Source organism: Aquarana catesbeiana, linkage group LG13 (genome assembly GCF_042186555.1).
Source record: "Aquarana catesbeiana isolate 2022-GZ linkage group LG13, ASM4218655v1, whole genome shotgun sequence".
NCBI lineage: Eukaryota > Metazoa > Chordata > Amphibia > Anura > Ranidae > Aquarana > Aquarana catesbeiana.
Window position 1 is genome coordinate 5,069,043 of NC_133336.1, and position 19,737 is coordinate 5,088,779.

Sequence of the window (19,737 nt, forward strand, 5' to 3'; positions counted from 1 at the left end):
TTGGTCTCAGTGAGAGGAATAGTGCCCCATCATTGGTGTCAGTGGGAGGAATAGTGTCCCATCATTGGTGTCAGTGGGAGGAATAGTGCCCCATCATTGGTGTCAGTGGGAGGAATAGTGCCCCATCATTGGTGTCAGTGGGAGGAATAGTGTCCCATCATTGGTGTCAGTGGGAGGAATAGTGCCCCATCATTGGTGTCAGTGGGGGGAATAGTGCCCCATCATTGGTCTCAGTGAGAGGAATAGTGTCCCATCATTGGTGTCAGTGGGGGGAATAGTGCCCCATCATTGGTCTCAGTGAGAGGAATAGTGCCCCATCATTGGTATCAGTGGGAGGAATAGTGCCCCATCATTAGTGTCAGTAGGAGAAATAGTGCCCCATCATTGGAATCAGTGGGAGGAATAGTGTCCCATCATTGGTGTCAGTGAGAGGAATCGTGCCCCATCATTGGTGTCAGTGGGAGGAATAGTGCCCCATCATTGGTATCAGTGGGAGGAATAGTGTCCCATCATTGGTGTCAGTGAGAGGAATCGTGCCCCATCATTGGTGTCAGTGGGAGGAATAGTGTCCCATCATTGGTGTCAGTGAGAGGAATCGTGCCCCATCATTGGTGTCAGTGGGAGGAATAGTGTCCCATCATTGGTATCAGTGGGAGGAATAGTGCCCCATCATTGGTGTCAGTGGGAGGAATAGTGCCTCATCATTGGTGTCAGTGGGAGGAATAGTGTTCCATCATTGGTATCAGTGGGAGGAATAGTGCCCCATCATTGGTGTCAGTGGGAGGAATAGTGCCCCATCATTGGTGTCAGTGGGAGGAATAGTGCCCCATCATTGGTGTCAGTGGGAGGAATAGTGCCCCATCATTGGTGTCAGTGGGAGGAATAGTGCCCCATCATTGGAATCAGTGGGAGGAATAGTGCCCCATCATTGGTGTCAGTGGGAGGAATAGTGCCCCATCATTGGAATCAGTGGGAGGAATAGTGCCCCATCATTGGTGTCAGTGGGAGGAATAGTGCCCCATCATTGGTGTCAGTGGGAGGAATAGAGCCCCATCATTGGTGTCAGTGGGAGGAATAGTGCCCCATCATTGGTCTCAGTGAGAGGAATAGTGCCCCATCATTGGTATCAGTGGGAGGAATAGTGCCCCATCATTGGTGTCAGTGGGGGGAATAGTGCCCCATCATTGGTCTCAGTGAGAGGAATAGTGCCCCATCATTGGTATCAGTGGGAGGAATAGTGCCCCATCATTGGTGCCGGTGGGGGGAATAGTGCCCCATCATTGGTCTCAGTGAGAGGAATAGTGCCCCATCATTGGTGTCAGTGGGAGGAATAGTGTCCCATCATTGGTGTCAGTGGGAGGAATAGTGCCCCATCATTGGTGTCAGTGGGAGGAATAGTGCCCCATCATTGGTGTCAGTGGGAGGAATAGTGTCCCATCATTGGTGTCAGTGGGAGGAATAGTGCCCCATCATTGGTGTCAGTGGGGGGAATAGTGCCCCATCATTGGTGTCAGTGGGAGGAATAGTGCCCCATCATTGGTGTCAGTGGGAGGAATAGTGTCCCATCATTGGTGTCAGTGGGAGGAATAGTGCCCCATCATTGGTGTCAGTGGGAGGAATAGTGTCCCATCATTGGTGTCAGTGGGAGGAATAGTGCCCCATCATTGGTGTCAGTGGGAGGAATAGTGCCCCATCATTGGTATCAGTGGGAGGAATAGTGTCCCATCATTGGTGTCAGTGGGAGGAATAGTGCCCCATCATTGGTGTCAGTGGGAGGAATAGTGCCCCATCATTGGTGTCAGTGGGAGGAATAGTGCCCCATCATTGGTGTCAGTGGGAGGAATAGTGCCCCATCATTGGTATCAGTGGGAGGAATAGTGTCCCATCATTGGAATCAGTGGGAGGAATAGTGCCCCATCATTGGTATCAGTGGGAGGAATAGTGTCCCATCATTGGAATCAGTGGGAGGAATAGTGCCCCATCATTGGTGTCAGTGGGGGGAATAGTGCCCCATCATTGGTGTCAGTGGCAAGAATAATGCCTCAAGGGCCTGATAAAGACAGACAAAGGGCCACATCCGCCCCCCTGGCCGCAGTTTGGAGATCACTGATCCAGATTAACAAATGATTAAATGAGAATATCTAAATGAAAAACAAAAATCTTTTTTTTCCCTCTAAAAACACACCGAGAAGTGCAGGGAGGGGAGGAAAGCTGGTAGATTATTCTTCTGTCATCGCAGGTCCTGATTGTGACTGACCCAATGCTGTACTAACGATGACAACTTGTAATATCGATGATCTCATCAGGATTTATTCCCGACATTTGTACAGACAGTGGGGGAGGCGACCGGTCCTAATAAACGAAAATGAGATCATATTACAGCATTCAATTTAAAATATAAATGATATATTAGAGTGTCATAAAGAGAAAAGAGAAAAGGGGGCACGGCGGCCTCGTTCACCAAAACGCCACCAAAAATATGGAAGAAGAAAGTTCAGGGATGACCAACAAGGCACATAAGAGCAATGTCACATTTGTCTCCTCCCCCCCTCATTTGTCTCCTCCCCTCTCATTTGTCTCCTCCCCCTCATTTGTCTCCTCCCCCCTCATTTGTCTCCTCCCCCCTCATTTGTCTCCTCCCCCCCTCATTTGTCTCTTTCCCTCTCATTTGTCTCCTCCCCCTCATTTGTCTCCTCCCCCCCTCATTTGTCTCCTCCCCTCTCATTTGTCTCCTCCCCCTCATTTGTCTCCTCCCCCTCATTTGTCTCCTCCCCCCTCATTTGTCTCCTCCCCCCCTCATTTGTCTCTTTCCCTCTCATTTGTCTCCTCCCCTCTCATTTGTCTCCTCCCCCTCATTTGTCTCCTCCCCCTCATTTGTCTCCTCCCCCCTCATTTGTCTCCTCCCCCTCATTTGTCTCCTCCCCCCTCATTTGTCTCCTCCCCCCTCATTTGTCTCCTCCCCCCCTCATTTGTCTCTTTCCCTCTCATTTGTCTCCTCCCCCTCATTTGTCTCCTCCCCCCTCATTTGTCTCCTCCCCTCTCATTTGTCTCTTTCCCTCTCATTTGTCTCTTTCCCCCTCGTTTGTCTCCTCCCCTCTCATTTGTCTCCTCCCCCCTCATTTGTCTCCTCCCCCTCTCATTTGTCTCTTTCCCTCTCATTTGTCTCCTCCCCCTCATTTGTCTCCTCCCCCCTCATTTGTCTCCTCCCCCCTCATTTGTCTCCTCCCCCCTCATTTGTCTCTTTCCCTCTCATTTGTCTCCCCCCTCATTTGTCTCCTCCCCCCTCATTTGTCTCCTCCCCCCTCATTTGTCTCTTTCCCTCTCATTTGTCTCTTTCCCCCTCGTTTGTCTCCTCCCCTCTCATTTGTCTCCTCCCCTCTCATTTGTCTCCTCCCCCCCTCATTTGTCTCTTTCCCTCTCATTTGTCTCTTTCCCCCTCATTTGTCTCCTCCCCTCTCATTTGTCTCCTCCCCTCTCATTTGTCTCCTCCCCCCTCATTTGTCTCCTCCCCCCTCATTTGTCTCCCCCCTCATTTGTCTCCTCCCCCTTATTTGTTTCCCCCTCCTCATTTGTCTCCTCCCCCCTCATTTGTCTTCTCCCCTCTCATTTGTCTCCTCCCCCCACATTTGTCTCCTCCCCCCACATTTGTCTCCTCCCCCTTCCGGTGCCACATTTAGCACCTTCCAGGGGGAGCGAAGAGCCGTCTTTGACAGGTATTCTGACCCCAGTTCCGGGAGTTCGGGCCGTGGCGCATTACACCAGCAGCTCGGCTCCCTCCTCCTCCCCTGCCGCCGGGCCAGTAGGAGAGCGCAGCCGTGCCTCGCGCATGCACACAGTAGGGACCCGACATGGAGCCGTAGTGCTATACTGCCGGGCTCCCTTCCCCACAATGGAGACGGCAGCACCCGACGGAAACATCAGCTGCGGTGAGGACATCGCTGGACTCCAGGACAGGTAAGTGTCCGATTATTAAAGTGGGGTTCCACTCAAAAAAAAAAAACTACATGAAAAATTAAAAAAAAAAATACAAAAAAAATTTGGATATATTTTTTTTTTACTTACCTCTAAATGCCTGTTGCTAGGGGGTCCCTCGTAGTCTGCCTCTTCCAGTGCCTGGGCTGGTGACATCACTCCGCTCTGCTCCCTCCCTCCTGTCAATCATCTGGGACCCATTACAGGTCCCAGGTGACTGAGCGGCCAATCACGGCGCTCGGCGCCGCTCGCGCATGCGCAGTGGGTGCCAGGCTGTGAAGCCACAGCCCGGCACCCACAGTTGCAATGCCAGCACTGCTGAACAGAGGGGGAGACGAGCGGGGCTTCGATCCCCCGCATCGCTGGACCATGGGACAGGTAAGTGTCCAATTAAAAGTCAGCAGCTGCAGTAATTTTAGCTGCTGACTTTTAATTTTTTTTTTTTTTTTTTTTTTTTACTGGACCTCGGGTGGAACTCCTCTTTAAAGTCAGCAGCTGCATTATGTGTAACTGCTGGCTTTTCATTTTTGCAGCGGTGGGCGGAGCTCCGCTTTAAAAACGATATTTATCACAAGTGTCTCTCTTTAAAACGTTTCAGTAATGGTGATAATATCTGTTAGCGAGAGAATCGCTGAGTTGATGTCAGCTGGTCCTTTTGTGGGCGGGGCTGAATTGCAGTGCAAATGTTTTTTTGGGGGGGGGGGGATTAAGTTCATTTTCATGGCAAAGAGGGACTTTGCAATTCATCTGATCGCTCTTCACAACATTCTGGAGGATATGCAAATTGCCATCATAAAAGCGGAAGCAGCAGACTTTGCGAAAATTATTATTTGTGTCATTCTCAAAACTTTTTCTGCGGCTAATGATTGGCCGAGATCGGCGATTGGCAGAGATCGGCGATTGGCAGAGATCGGCGATTGGCAGAGATCGGCGATTGGCAGAGATCGGTGATTGGCAGAGATCCCTTGAATATTCAGGCTCTCATCTCCATAACCCCACCCACTAAGTTCTGGAACTTTCCAGAAGCTTCCAGAAACCAGGGGGAGGTACTAGAGACTCGGTCTGCAGAGTCCAACTAAATTTGCCTGACAATCTGTGTGCACAAGGGGGGGGCTACAGTGCAATAAAAGGGTATTTAGGTTAATGTATGAGGCTGGTGCGCTCTCTTTTGTCTTTTTACATATAATGTGTTTGTATCACCACCGCCTGAGGAGGGCAGCAAAGCGTAGTAAATATCTGAGAACTGGAACCCTGTTTGTGGACTTAAGATATCTGATGTCAGGAATCAGTGGCAAGGATGGTCAGATCTGCGTGGCCACACTGAGGAAACTGAGACTGGGCTATACAGTATCTCACAAAAGTAAGTACACCCCTCAGTCACATTTGTGTAAATCTTTTCTTCTATCTTTTCATGTGACAACACTGAAGAAATGACACTTGTCTACAATGTAAAGTAGTGAGTGTACAGCTTGTATAACAGTGTAAATTTGCTGTCCCCTCAAAATAACTCAACACACAGCCAATAATGTCTAAACCGCTGGCAACAAAAGTCAGTACACCCCTAAGTACACATTGTAGCAAAGTGTCATTTCTTCAGTGTTGTCACATGAAAAAATAGAATAGAATATTTACAAAAATGTGAGGGGTGTACTTACTTTTGTGAGATACTGTATATTTAACTTTAATAACAGTGCAACAAAACACATCCAAACAGCAACCAACGTACACAGTGAGTGTGAAAAAATCAAGTGAACCAAAACCCACTGACAACCTAAGTAAAAGCCTAACTAGTCATGTACAATATATACAAAATGTGGAACACAGAAAAACAGGACAATACTGGAGATGCAAGGAAGGGGGGGAGCCAGGACTGGAACCAGGAACAAGGGGAGCAAGTACAAGACGGAAGCAATAAATACAGTGTAGGTGCAAGGCAGGAACAGGATGAGGCTCAGGATTTAATAGCCAGCATGCATCTGGCTGACTAAACAAACTAAAATACCTTCCCAGCAGCCAGCAGATCCCAGTAATCCGTCTCCACCTGTTTCCGGCTGCTGGGAAGGTATTTTGTTCCTCCTCTAATAGTGCCTCTTGCTGCCTGTCAACCATATGCATACTTGTTGTTAAATCCTGAGCCTGAAGATTAGGGGGGAGACACCTGTTGGTGGACACTGGAACTACAACCTCCAGCTCAAGGAACCACAGTGCCGCCAACAGGTGATCCAGTTCCTGACACCTGAAGTAGAGAACATCTACCCATAATATTGGCACCACACTTGAGCGCAGAAGACGATCTGTTGTTTTTCTTATTGCAGTGCCATTACATAACCTTAGGTAAAAACCAAACGCCTTGGTGAGAATTGTACCACTGCAAAATATGGAATGGAATTCTTGATTTGATTTGGGTGCGGGAAGTCATTTCTAAGGGACAGCAGTGTGGACAGGCCCTTTCCTCTGGAATTTTTGTTGGATGACCCCGTTTACAATAACCTCCCTTTCTTGTAATCAGTTTCTTTAAATTTGCATTCCTTCTGCAGCATGCTGATTCCCGGGAACGTGGCTGGGGTGGCGAAACAATTCCTCCGCTGTGTTTTCCACCAGTTGGCACCCAATGGCATCTTCACCCAACTCTTCCAGAGCAATATCAAAGGTAACCCGCCTGGATCCTGAGTCTTGTGAGTGAATGACCCTTCCCCCGCTGGGAATGAAGTCACAAAACTTCTTCTGTATTACAGACGGGAGCTTCTTGCGGACGTTAGCGGTCGCGCTGATGGACTTCAATGAACTGAGCTCCTTTGCTGCCCTCAGCCAACTGCTGGAGGTGAGGAGTCCCCACTACAAGCATATTAGTCTGTGTGGTCCTCAATGTTATATTGCAAAGCAGTATTAATGGCCATACACAGTTCAGATGTCAACCACTTCCCGAGGAACCGCCAAGGAATTCGCACAATGGTTGGCCCTGTCAGCCCGCTCCTGCCTGACCTCCTGCAAATGAAAAATCAAAAGGAGTCAGGCAGAATATTGTTGACCAAACAGCAGCTGCATCCAATCAGAAGCAGCCACTGTTCTTCTAGTCTGACATCTTTTGCTGTTGTCTGTTGGGATACAATAGACGCAGCAGAAGATTCCTCCATCCACATTGTATAGCATGGATGGAGGACACTGTTCGATCAAATAACCTCCTCCACTGCAGATCGCTTTTCAGAGGGGGGGGGGGGATGTAAACACTATCACGTGTGTAAGGAGTAGCTCTGGGAGGGTTAGCAGGTAACAGTTATATCCAGGTGGACTTTTTCTGCAATATATAAGACATTTTGCTATTTATTTAGGTGGGTGTCAGGACCTTACTTCTTGTAGCCACACAAGAAGTTCCTAACACTCCATTGGAGCTGAGGAAGCCATTTCAGTGAGTAGTAGAACTAGTCTGGTTCTACTAGTAGTTATACCATCTGGTCTGGTTATGCTAGTAGCTATACTATCTGGTCTGATTCTACTAGTAGCTATACCATCTAGTCTCGTTCTACTACTAGCTACATCATCTGGTTTGGTTATACTAGTAGCTATGCCATGTGGTCTGGTTTTACTAGTAGCTATACCATCTGGCTTGGTTCTACTGGTATCTATACCATCTAGTTTGGTTATACTAGTAGCTTTGCCATGTGGTCTGGTTATGCTAGTAGTTATACCATCTGGTCTGGTTCTACCAGTAGCTTTACCTTCTGGTCTGGTTTTACTACCGTAGTAGCTATGCCATCTGGCTTGGCTTTACTAGTAGCCATACCATTTGTTTGGTTCTACCAGTAGCTATACCTTCTGGTTTGGTTCTTCCAGTAGATATACCTTCTGATCTGGTTTTACTAGTAGCTATGCCATCTGGCTTGGCTCTACTAGTAGCCATACCATTTGTTTGGTTCTACCAGTAGATATACCTTCTGATCTGGTTTTACTAGTAGCTATGCCATCTGGCTTGGCTCTACTAGTAGCCATACCATTTGTTTGGTTCTACCAGTAGCTATACCTTCTGGTCTGGTTTTACTAGTAGCTGTATCATCTGGCTTGGCTCTACTAGTAGCCATACCATTTGTTTGGTTCTACTAGTAGCTATACCTTCTGGTCTGGTTCTACCAGTAGCTGTACCATGACCTGGATAAAGGAAAAGAAAAGAACAGGGCACATGCCCCTTTCGCAAAGGTGGTACAGGAGTTGGAAAAAAAATAGGCGGTGCCCAGCTAAAACCCCAGATGAAGGGGGTGGTACACATGCCACACCAAATTTAACTGGGATGGCTGAGTTGACCTGCTGACTGGCAGGTTTGCCTATCAAACTCCCCCTTTGAGGTCAATGGGACTGTTCCCCAACTGTGAGACAAATGCTTGGCTCATGGCTGTGGCACAGACAAAAAGCCATTCACTTAGATGGTGGTAGGGTCGCCTCCCAAATGCCTGGAAGCAATTACTCTACCAACTCTTAAAAGGGGTCTTCTGTGGATCACTTTTTAGCATTGTCACCCTATAACAGGAAGAGCCTGTACAGCGACTTTCATGGCAGGATCACCAGGGATTATTTTACTGAAAGCTGCAGATTTATACATTTTACAATGACTTTTGAAATGACATTAACATGTGAAAAGCTGATTTGAAACTTTAATGATTGGGTTTACATCTACTTAAATTGCATTGCACAACACCATTGCCCTGCTACCAGGGCTGCTGATAAGGGGGTATCACCTGTCCTCCTGTATGGGGCCCAGGCCCCATCTGCTCAGCAGGGGAGCCCGGGCAGCAGGAGGGATCGGAACATGGACAGGACAGGGTAACCAGTGCAGCGGGGGGGGGGGGGGGTGCAAATCCCTACTTTGGCTCTCCCTGCAGCAGCTGAAAGCCGGCTTCATCTCCTCTCTATCCCACCAGCTTTCAGCTTCTGCAGGGGGGAACTACAGGGGATCTGTTTTAGTAAATGCCCCCCCACAGCAACAATCACCCCTCCTGTAGATAACTTCCTTCCCCCCCGCTGTTCCCCCATGTCCCCCTCCAGCAGCTCTGATGGCTTCTTCTCCTCTCCCTCCCGCTGGCTTCTGCAGGGTATGGGGGGATTGCTTCAGGAAGGAGAGATGGTCAGGTAGGTTGTACGAGGCCCTGTAATTTCTAACAGCAGCCCTGCCTGCTACACCAAATAAGCCAGCTTTAGTAAATCAATCAATACATTTACCTTTTTTTAAATTTTTTTTATTTTAGGGTTTGAACAACAAAAAGAACTTGCCTGCAGGGGGCGCCATGTTACGCTGCTTAGAAAACATTGCCACTTTTATGGAAGCCTTACCCATGGATTCCCCCAGCAATCTCTGGACAACTATTTGTAATCAGTTCCAGACTTTCTTCACCAAACTTCCATCCGTCCTGCCACTAAAGGTAAGTGCTCCTCCCAGGTGGTAGGTACTCTTCCCAGGTGGCAACCTGTCATCATCCAAGGCAGCCAGTGTAAGCCATTAACTCCTCTATACAAGAGAACCACCAGTGTACTTACTGGAGGATATGGGCTACATCTTCATGAACCCAGCTGTATGTATTTCAGAAGCCAGGTCGCCAAAATACGGGTTGGTGCTTCAAATGGGCAACATTTAAAAAAATAAATATTTGATGTATCTAGTAGTAGATAGTCACATCCTACCAGACTTGATCTGTAATATTAAGGATGTTTTGTAGCTTCTCCAAACCACTTCTTAAGTTCTAACGAGTGTCAGGAAGATAGCACACAGGGAACAGACACCTTCATCCAATCACCATGGAATGTGTCAAGGCAGATGTTGATTGTTCAAGAACAGGATGGGAGATTTGACAGTTGTGGAACTTCCCTGTTCTAGTTTCATCATCCGATCCTTGGTGTCAGGAAGTCTGCACAGGTGTTAATCCTTCTATTTACAGGGCTGAAGGCATGGGGAATAACACATTTATTGGTTCAGGTATGTTGGTGATATATGGGTCAAGATTAGAACATCAGAAATGCAGGCTTTTAGGGAACACGTAAATTCAGTTGGGAAAAAAACATGAAGGTTACATAGGAAGAGGCACAAGATATCAAATGACCATTTTTCGGGCTGTATGATAAGGAAGTGTAGTGTTAAGGAGGTGTATGTTGCGAAGGAATGGGGTCACTTGGACATTAAGGTCTACAGGAAACCATTCACACGTTCCAGTATCTGCTTGTTGACTCCCATCGTCCACTGGAACATAAGCTGGGGGTTATGGTAACAATGGAAAGTCTAAAGACATAGAACACAAAGAAAGGTTTGGTAGCTACCTGGACTGGGGTTTTGTTCAAACACCCACAAGGTCAAGCAGAGCACACCAAGTGATGGTCATCAGGTATGGAGCTGGAGTGTTGGGAAAACTTAGAAGGATCTTTAACAAACATCTCATCCCCGTGTCCTTTAAGGCCAGCAATACACTGAGACAGAAGCTTGGATATCCTAAAGACCCAACACCCAAACACAAACCAAATCACCCTGTGTATTCAGTACAGTGTAGTGAGCATGTATTTATACATGGAGATCATATCCCCCCTTATGTATTTATACATGGAGATCATATCCCCCCTTATGTATTTATACATGGAGATCATATCCCACCTTATGTATTTATACATGGAGATCATATCCCCCCTTATGTATTTATACATGGAGATCATATCCCACCTTATGTATTTATACATGGAGATCATATCCCCCCTTATGTATTTATACATAGAGATCATATCCCCCCTTAATCTCCTCTTCTTAAGAGAGAATACATTCAGTTCCTCTAATCTTTCCTCATAGCTGAGCTCCTCCATGCCTCTTATCAGTTTGGTTGCCCATCTCTGCACTTTCTCCAGTTCCCTGATATCCTTTTTGAGAACTGGAGCCCAAAACTAAACTGCATATTCCAGATGAGGTCTTACTAATGATTTGTATAGATGATGTCTCTCTCTCTGGAGTCCATTCCTCTCTTATACAAGAAACTACTTTGCTTGCTTTGGAAACCGCAGCTTAGCATTGCATGTTATTAAGCTTATGATCTACCAGAACACCCAGATCCTTCTCCACCACTGATTCCCCCAGATCCTTCTCCACCATGGATTCCCCCCGATCCTTCTCCACCACGGATTCCCCCAGATCCTTCTCCACCACTGATTCCCCCCGATCCTTCTCCACCACTGATTCCCCCCGATCCTTCTCCACCACTGATTCCCCCCAGATCCTTCTCCACCACTGATTCCCCTAGATCCTTCTCCACCATGGACTCCCCCAGTTGTACTCCCCCTAGTATGTATGATGCATATTCTTAGCCCCCAAGTGCAGAACTTTACATTTATCAACAATAAACCTCATTTGCCACTTAGTTTCCCAATTAGACAGAGCATTGAGGTCGGCTTGTAAGTTGGAGACATCTTGTAAGGACGTTATTCCACTCCACATCTTGGTGTCATCTGCAAAGACTGAAATCCCAGACCCTATATCATTTATAAAGATAATAAAAAGTAAGGGTCCCAACACTGAACCTTGGGGGACACCACTGATAACCTTAGACCATTCAGAGTAAGAATTATTAACCACAACTCTCTGAATTCTGTCTTCTTTCCAAGCCTGTAGACTCAAACATGTGAAGTATAACTGTGCACATTTGTGGAACCCCCCCCCCCCGGGTTACCCCCCCCAAAAACAACAACAACTATGGTATCCAATATTCTCCATAAGCCACGTTTTAAAAGCCTTTACAGGTCACACCCTTTGAGACCCCCATTAGAGTGATCGGGCTGCTCTAGAATCACCGATCACTTTCCTTGGTAAGCCCTCCCCCAGCTCTTAATGCCGGTCCCGGGCTCACAGTTGTACGTCCGTGTCTATGTTGTATGTTTGTGTTTGTTTGGATGATCTGGTAACAGAGAAATGGTTTGTCTCTGCAGTGCTCCTTAGATTCCAGTCTGCGGATAATGATTTGCCTGCTGAAGATCCCGACAACCAACGCCACCAGGGTAAGTCAGCAGAGTGGTGTGCCCATCACCAGTATGAAGATGATGTTGGCAGGCGGATTAATAGATGAGAGAGATGGAGATGGAATTGCTCCATTGTGTTACACACACAGCAAGAGAGGCTGCAGACATAGTACAGGAGATGATCAGAGACTGCAGACATAATACAGGAGATGATTAGAGACTGCAGACATAGTACAGGAGATGATCAGAGACTGCAGACATAGTACAGGAGATGATCAGAGACTGCAGACATAATACAGGAGATGATCAGAGACTGCAGACATAATACAGGAGATGATCAGAGACTGCAGACATAATACAGGAGATGATCAGAGACTGCAGACATAGTACAGGAGATGATCAGAGACTGCAGACATAATACAGGAGATGATCAGAGACTGCAGACATAATACAGGAGATGATCAGAGACTGCAGACATAGTACAGGAGATGATCAGAGACTGCAGACATAGTACAGGAGATGATCAGAGACTGCAGACATGGTACAGGAGATGATCAGAGACTGCAGATATAATACAGGAGATGATCAGAGACTGCAGACATAGTACAGGAGATGATCAGAGACTGCAGACATAATAAAGGAGATGATTAGAGACTGCAGACATAGTACAGGAGATGATCAGAGACTGCAGACATAGTACAGGAGATGATCAGAGACTGCAGACATAGTACAGGAGATGATCAGAGACTGCAGACATAATACAGGAGATGATTAGAGACTGCAGACATAATACAGGAGATGATCAGAGACTGCAGACATAATACAGGAGATGATCAGAGACTGCAGACATGGTACAGGGGATGATCAGAGACTGCAGACATAGTACAGGAGATGATCAGAGACTGCAAACATAGTACAGGAGATGATCAGAGACTGCAGACATAGTACAGGAGATGATCAGAGACTGCAGACATAATACAGGAGATGATCAGAGACTGCAGACATAATACAGGAGATGATCAGAGACTGCAGACATAGTACAGGAGATGATCAGAGACTGCAGACATAATACAGGAGATGATCAGAGACTGCAGACATAATACAGGAGATGATCAGAGACTGCAGACATAGTACAGGAGATGATCAGAGACTGCAGACATAGTACAGGAGATGATCAGAGACTGCAGACATGGTACAGGAGATGATCAGAGACTGCAGACATAATACAGGAGATGATCAGAGACTGCAGACATGGTACAGGAGATGGTCAGAGACTGCAGACATAGTACAGGAGATGATCAGAGACTGCAGACATGGTACAGGAGATGATCAGAGACTGCAGACATAGTACAGGAGATGATCAGAGACTGCAGACATAGTGCAGGAGATGATCAGAGACTGCAGACACAATGTGAGAAAGAAATCAGACCAGACGTTCTACAGAATATTTTCTATCACTGGTTTAGTAAGCAAAAAAGGATAAACTACTGATTTCAGGGGCCCAGAGGGCCACACAATGAAAACAAAAGGGCCCCAGGTTGGACACCAGGGATTTATAGGTCAGGGATTATCATTAGACTTTTAAGATCCCCTTAAACTTTCACAATTTATAAAACAATAATCCAGGCCAGATGTCCTCCGATGGTCCATCATCTTCTCCAGAACCTTGGAATAAAACTGCGATGGAACGATTGTGTTCTGTGAAGTCAGAGACTTTCTCTTTGTTGCAGAGTTTGCTGGAACCGTTCTCCAAGCTCCTGAGCTTCGTCATGCAGAACGGGGTCTTCGCCTTGGCGTATCTCATTGAGCTCTGCGGTTTGTGTTATCGAGCGTTCACCAAGGTAAGTCATCACTACGCGTTTCATGGTGCCGTATTTACACATAAATGCAATAAAAAAAAAAAAAAAAAAATAAATGTTTTTTTTTTAATTTTATTTACCCTTTAAGACCATTGGGCGGAAGTGACGTCGCTTCCGTCGTCCGATGTTATGAAGCCAATTGGGGGGCCGTCATTCCCTCACTTGGCTCCAGGCTACTGAGGGGAAAGGATCATCTCTGCTGCTACCGGCGGCTCCGGTAAGCGTCGAGAGACGACCGGAGTGCGGCGGGATGGGGGGTGAGGGGGTACACCTCTCCCGCTGCCGGTAAAAGCGATCTTGTGGTGAATCTGCCACCATAACCGCTATCTGCTGCCATAACCCCGGTATTCTACGTCAAAGTATCGACGTACAGCTACGGCGGTTTGCGGTAAGTGGTTAAAAAGATTTCCCCCCGGTGTAGATCCATCATCAATTACGGTATGGGCCGCCACCGCTGACCCGAAAAAAACAAAAACAAACCCTGGGTGGCCCCGCACCTGAGTTTTTTATGAACTGTCAGACGGCGGGAGCCTTCAGCTTGACTGGAGGTTTTTTTTTCTCAGCAGACGACGTGATTGACGATCGATCTACATCGGGAGACGTTTTTTTAAATTTTTGTTTTTTAAATAAAGTAATTGTCAAAAACAACCAACTGTCATTTTTTACACTACAGTTTTGTTTAGTGAATGAGTATTGGTACTATATACTATGTACCCCTACTCATTCACATTGGGGTGGGGGGTAGGATCTGGGGGCCCCGTTATTGAAGGAGCTTCCAGATTCTGATAAGAACCCCACCCACAGACCCCCACAGCCCCCGGCCATGGTTGTGGAGAAGAGGCCTTTGTCGCTATCAGAGACAAGGTGCTTGGGGGGGGGGGGGGGGGGGTCTGCTCAAATGGCAATTAAAACCTGCCAGAGGCCTGAACCCATTCACCTGGAATTCAATGTTTTGGCTGGAGTTGGGCTTTATGCTCTGAGCAGGCGCGCTCTGTTCTCTGCACGTCTCTCTTTTCATGTTCAGCTCTCACTGCTGAGCTCCTTTAAGTAATAAAACTTGAATCCCTCTACAAGGGCGAGACCTTCAGAGGGAGAGATCTGGAGATCAATGAGTAATCCGAGGAGTGTCAGCAGGTTTAAAGTGTTTGTACTAATTGGACGTTATATTAATCTATGTCTTCATCAATAGTATTGAGCTTCACTGTACCAAGTCTGGGGGGGAGGGGAGCGGGGGGGGGGGGGGGGGGGCCGCTCTGTCTCAGATTCCAGGGGGGGGGGGTGTCTGTGTACTTCATGATATCAGCAAGAATTCTCATTTTTCATAAAATATTGCAACATTCTCAGAATCTACAACTTACTATTCTAAGAAATTGCTACATATTATCCAATCATCAGTCACACACAGAATGTTACTTTGTATCAGAGAGAAATTACCCCCCCCAAAAGAAAATCTGCCTTCTCCAGGACAGCCGGAATCTCTGTGCGCGGATCTTGGCGCGCTTCTCATAGATCCCGACCTGAATGTGTGGTGGAGATCAGGGCCGGGACAAGGGGTGGGCAGGAGGGGGGCGGCTGCCCTGGGCACTGTGGTATCCTGTGAGGTGGAGGAGAGCCACGTGGAGATTGAGGTTATTTGTGTTGGGAGGGGGCATTTGGGGGGGGATGGGTTGCAGGGGGTAAGTATTGTTCCAGGAGGGAAAATTTGGGTAGGTGTGCTAGGAGTGGTGATTTGGGGGGATTTGTGTTGGGGGTGGGTGAGTGAAGAGGATTTGTGGTAGGAGGGGGGATTGGGGGGAGGGGGGTTGTGCTAGAAAGAGTGATATGATTGGGGGGGAGGATTTGTGCTAAGATCTAGAATTTGTGGGAATGATGGGGGGCGGGTGCATTTGTGCTAGGAGGGGAAATTTGAGGGGGAGGGGATTTATGCTAGGAGTAATCCAATATTTGAGGGGTAGAGGATTTGTGCTAGGAGGGGGAAGTTTTTTTTTGGGGGGGGGGATTTTTGTTGGGGGCCTATGCAGAAGGAGAGACTTTGAGCTGGGGGGGGGCAAAGTTTTCTGCCATGAGGGGGTATTTCAGCAGGAGGGTGGGTTTGTAGTGGAAGGAGAATATATGCTTAAGGGGTAACGTCACTTCACCCTGTGGCCACTAGGGGCACGCGCCCCCCCCCCCCCCCCCGCTCGCCCCCGGAGCCAATGCGAGTGCCCGGCGGTCACAATCGGGCTCCTGCGATCGCAGCTCACACACGGAGCACCGGGATCTGTGTGTGAGGGGAGAACAGAGTATGAACATCTGTCAGTCCCCTCTCCCCTTCAGTTAGAACACACACTAGGGAACACATTAACCCCTTGATCGCCCCCTAGTGTTCACCCCTTCACTGCCAGTGACATTTATACAGAAATCAATGCATTTTTATAGCTCTGATTAATGTCAATGGTCTCAAAAATGTGTCAAAAGTGTCTGATCTGTCCGCCAAAATGTCGCAGTCCCGATAAAAAATTGCCGCCATTAGTAGTAAAAAAAAAAATTAATAATAAAAATGCCATAAATCTATCCCCTATTTTGTAGACGCTATAACTTTTGCGCAAACCAATCAATATACGCAGATTTTTTTTTTTCTACCAAAACTATGTAGAAGAATACGTATCGGCCTAAACTGAGGAAAAAAATAGTTTTTTGGGGGGATATTTATTATAGCAAAAAGTAAAAATTATTGCGTTTTTTTTTTCAAAATTGTCGCTCTTTTTTTGTTTATAGCGCAAAAAATAAAAAACCGCAGAGGGGATCAAATACCACCAAAAGAAAGCTCTATTTGTGGGGAAAAAAAAGGACGCCAATTTTGTTTGGGTGCAACGTCGCACGACCGCTTGTCAGTTAAAACGGCGCAGCGCCGAATCGCAAAAAGCGCTCTGGTCAGGAAGGGGGTAAAATCTTCCGGGGCTGAAGCGGTTAAAAAGGAGCCAAAAAAAACGATGTGATAATAAATGGCTTCACGTGATCGCTATCCTTGAATAAAAGACAGTTTTTTTGGACATGATCGGTCATTTTTTCAATATTAATGCCAAAATTTCACAATTTCTGCCAGGGTATGCAAACTTTTCAGCACAACTGTACCTCAAACCGGGAAAGTACCACATTATGGCCACTAGATGTAGCTGACGATCATAAAAACCGACATATTAGAGACATTACGGGGATTATTCGTGGCAACTGAGACCTTCACACAATGATTTTCTTTATAAATAATAATAATTATATATATATATGTATATAATAGTCTCCTTGGTGTCTGTTTGCATTAGGACCTTGCAGTGCTGGAAATGAGATATGGTTGCTATGAGTAATGCAGACCTTGGCATCCTGCGTGTTGTGCCAATGTATGGTAACACGTGTTGGGATATGGCGGACCATTCAAATGAGCCAAAGCACTGAAATGTCCAGAAAATGACACTGTAGCGCCCCCCACAGCCTATGGTAGTGCATTGTGGGGTGCAGCTATGCATGTGCGTTGGAGTCGCAATTCCTTTGGGGGACCATTCATAATGAATGGCACCCCAATATGTTAACACACAAAATGTGCATTAAATCATGCATGCCCCCGCAGTGATATACGGCATTTCGGCCCCGTATAGATTCCCCCGGCTCCCTCTGGAGACCACCGATCGTCAATAGTAATCAGCGGATTGATAAATTAAAGCCGGTCTTTCTCTCTCTCTCTCTCTCTCTCTCTCTCTCGCAGGAACGGGATAAATTCTACTTGACCCGAAGCGTCATCCTGGACCTCCTACAAGCCCTGAAATTGAAGTCTCCTCTCCCCGACACCAACCTCCTTCTGCTGGTTCAGGTAAAACAATCCACACCGGGGAGATTTACTGTGGAGGGGGAGGGGGGGGGGGATAATTACATGGAGGAGCAAATGGCCCATTTAATCAGGAAAGGTCCCCGGGGGCCCAGCTTTATGTTACAAAACTTTTTTTTTTTTCATTTAATCAAAGAAACGGCGTTCTAGATCTGTGTCTGCACCGCTGCGGCTCTTACAGGCAGACGTGACCCAATTAGGAGTCTTTTTTTAAAGCTGAACTCCGGGCAGAGAAACTTTTATATATATATATATATATATATATATATATATATATATATATATATATATATATATATATATATATATATATATATATATTCCTAAATGTCCACAAAGTTATAAATCCGCTTTGTGTGCACAAAATGCCATTGCAAACCTGGAGAAAAGACCAGCCACCCTGCACAAGGAGAGAGAGCAGAGTTGTGGGAGGGGCCCAGCAGACTCCACCCACTACAGGAGGGAGCGGAGACCAGACCTATCATCCTGCACAAGAGAAGAGCAGAGCTGTGGGAGGAGCTGGCAGACTCCACCCACTACAGGAGGGAGTGGAAACCAGACCTATCATCCTGCACAAGGGAAGAGAGCAGAGCTGTGGGAGGGGCCGGCAGACTCCACCCACTACAGGAGTGAGCCGAGACAAGACCAGTCTCCCTGCACAAGGAAAGAGAGCAGAGTTGTGGGAGGGGCCCAGCAGATTCCACCCACTATAGGAGGGGTGGAGACAAGAGCAGCCACCCTGCACAAGGAGAGAGAGCAATGTTGTGGGAGGGGCCAAGAAGACCCCACCCACTATAGGAGGGGTGGAGACAAGACCAGCCACCCTGCACAAGGAGAGAGAGCAAATCTGTGGAAGGGGCCCAGCAGACTCCACCCACTACAGGAGGGAGGCAGACAGAAGTCGTGTATGAGCATTGGCCGCACGTGTATGAGCATTGGCCGCACATGTATGAGCGTTGGCTGCTCGTGTATGAGCGTTATCTGCTCGTGTATGAATGTTATCTGCTCGTGTATGAACGTTATCTGCTCGTGTATGAACGTTACCTGCACGTGTATGAGCGTTATCTGCTCGTGTATGAATGTTATCTGCTTGTGTATGAGCGTAATCTGCTCGTGTATGAGCATTGGCTGCACGTGTATGAGCGTTGATTGCACAAGTACCGGTTCCCTGACACCCTTTCTGTTCATCCTGGTAACAATGGTCTCTGGTCCAAACAGTGATGGGAGGTCCAAAATATTACGGCAGACACCGACACAGGAAGTGAGGTGTATTTATTACGAATGTTGCACATCTGTTCATCCGGGGAAAATGTTGCTTTTAAATAAAGGAGACCCGCTCCATTCCTAGATTGCAGTATTGGTATCTTATTATCTAATCGTAATGAGGTTAGTTTGGTTTTAGCAAAAAGCTACAAAGATTGGCCATCTGATATTCACTGTAATCACATTGTGCTCTATATGACCCCCCCCCAATATAAACGGTGCTTTTACATCTCTACATAGATGGATAGCAAATCCGGAGATAAGTCCGAGGTCCGTAAAGTAGATGTGAGGCCAATCACTAGAATCTCCTAGAAGTGTTACGTGATGACGTCATTTCAAAGTTACTAAAAGATCACATTGTGCTATCAATTACCCCCAATGTAAACTCCGCTCTTCATATCTACATACATAGATAGCGAACCCAGACATAAATCAGATAAAGATAAAGCAGATGTGAAGCCGATCGCTGGAATCTCATAGAAGTGTTACATAGTAACGTCATTTCAAACATTTGTTGTCTCCTATTTCCTGTAACTGAGCAACGCTATACCAGATAACAGACTGCAACATTGTGTCCATAGTATCCGATCAGCGATCAATATGCTGCAATGCTTAATCACTGGGACTAATAGAAATCTGGGATCTTCATCTGATAATCAATTCATTGAAAAGACACTGTCACCCAGGCAGAGAAAAGTCACTGTGTCTCTGCAGAGGACATCTCAGACCCCCTACACTCACCTCACCTCCGCTTTGTGTTCCTCTACAGCTGACGCTGATATCGGCTGTGTTGAGGATGACTGACATCTCTCC

General features: G+C 46.9%; 1 protein-coding gene across 3 annotated transcripts in view; it reads left to right on the top strand.

Annotated features, from left to right (window-relative positions):
* UNC79 (unc-79 homolog, NALCN channel complex subunit) overlaps window positions 1-19,737 on the top strand; it is a 270,207-nt gene that overhangs the window by 202,873 nt on the left and 47,597 nt on the right. For all 3 annotated transcript variants that reach the window (XM_073609763.1, XM_073609762.1, XM_073609764.1), the window contains 6 exons: window positions 6,510-6,622; window positions 6,708-6,793; window positions 9,207-9,380; window positions 11,914-11,982; window positions 13,674-13,784; window positions 17,542-17,646. In XM_073609763.1, the coding sequence (XP_073465864.1) occupies window positions 6,510-6,622; window positions 6,708-6,793; window positions 9,207-9,380; window positions 11,914-11,982; window positions 13,674-13,784; window positions 17,542-17,646 (658 nt within the window). The remainder of the gene's footprint in view (window positions 1-6,509; window positions 6,623-6,707; window positions 6,794-9,206; window positions 9,381-11,913; window positions 11,983-13,673; window positions 13,785-17,541; window positions 17,647-19,737) is intronic.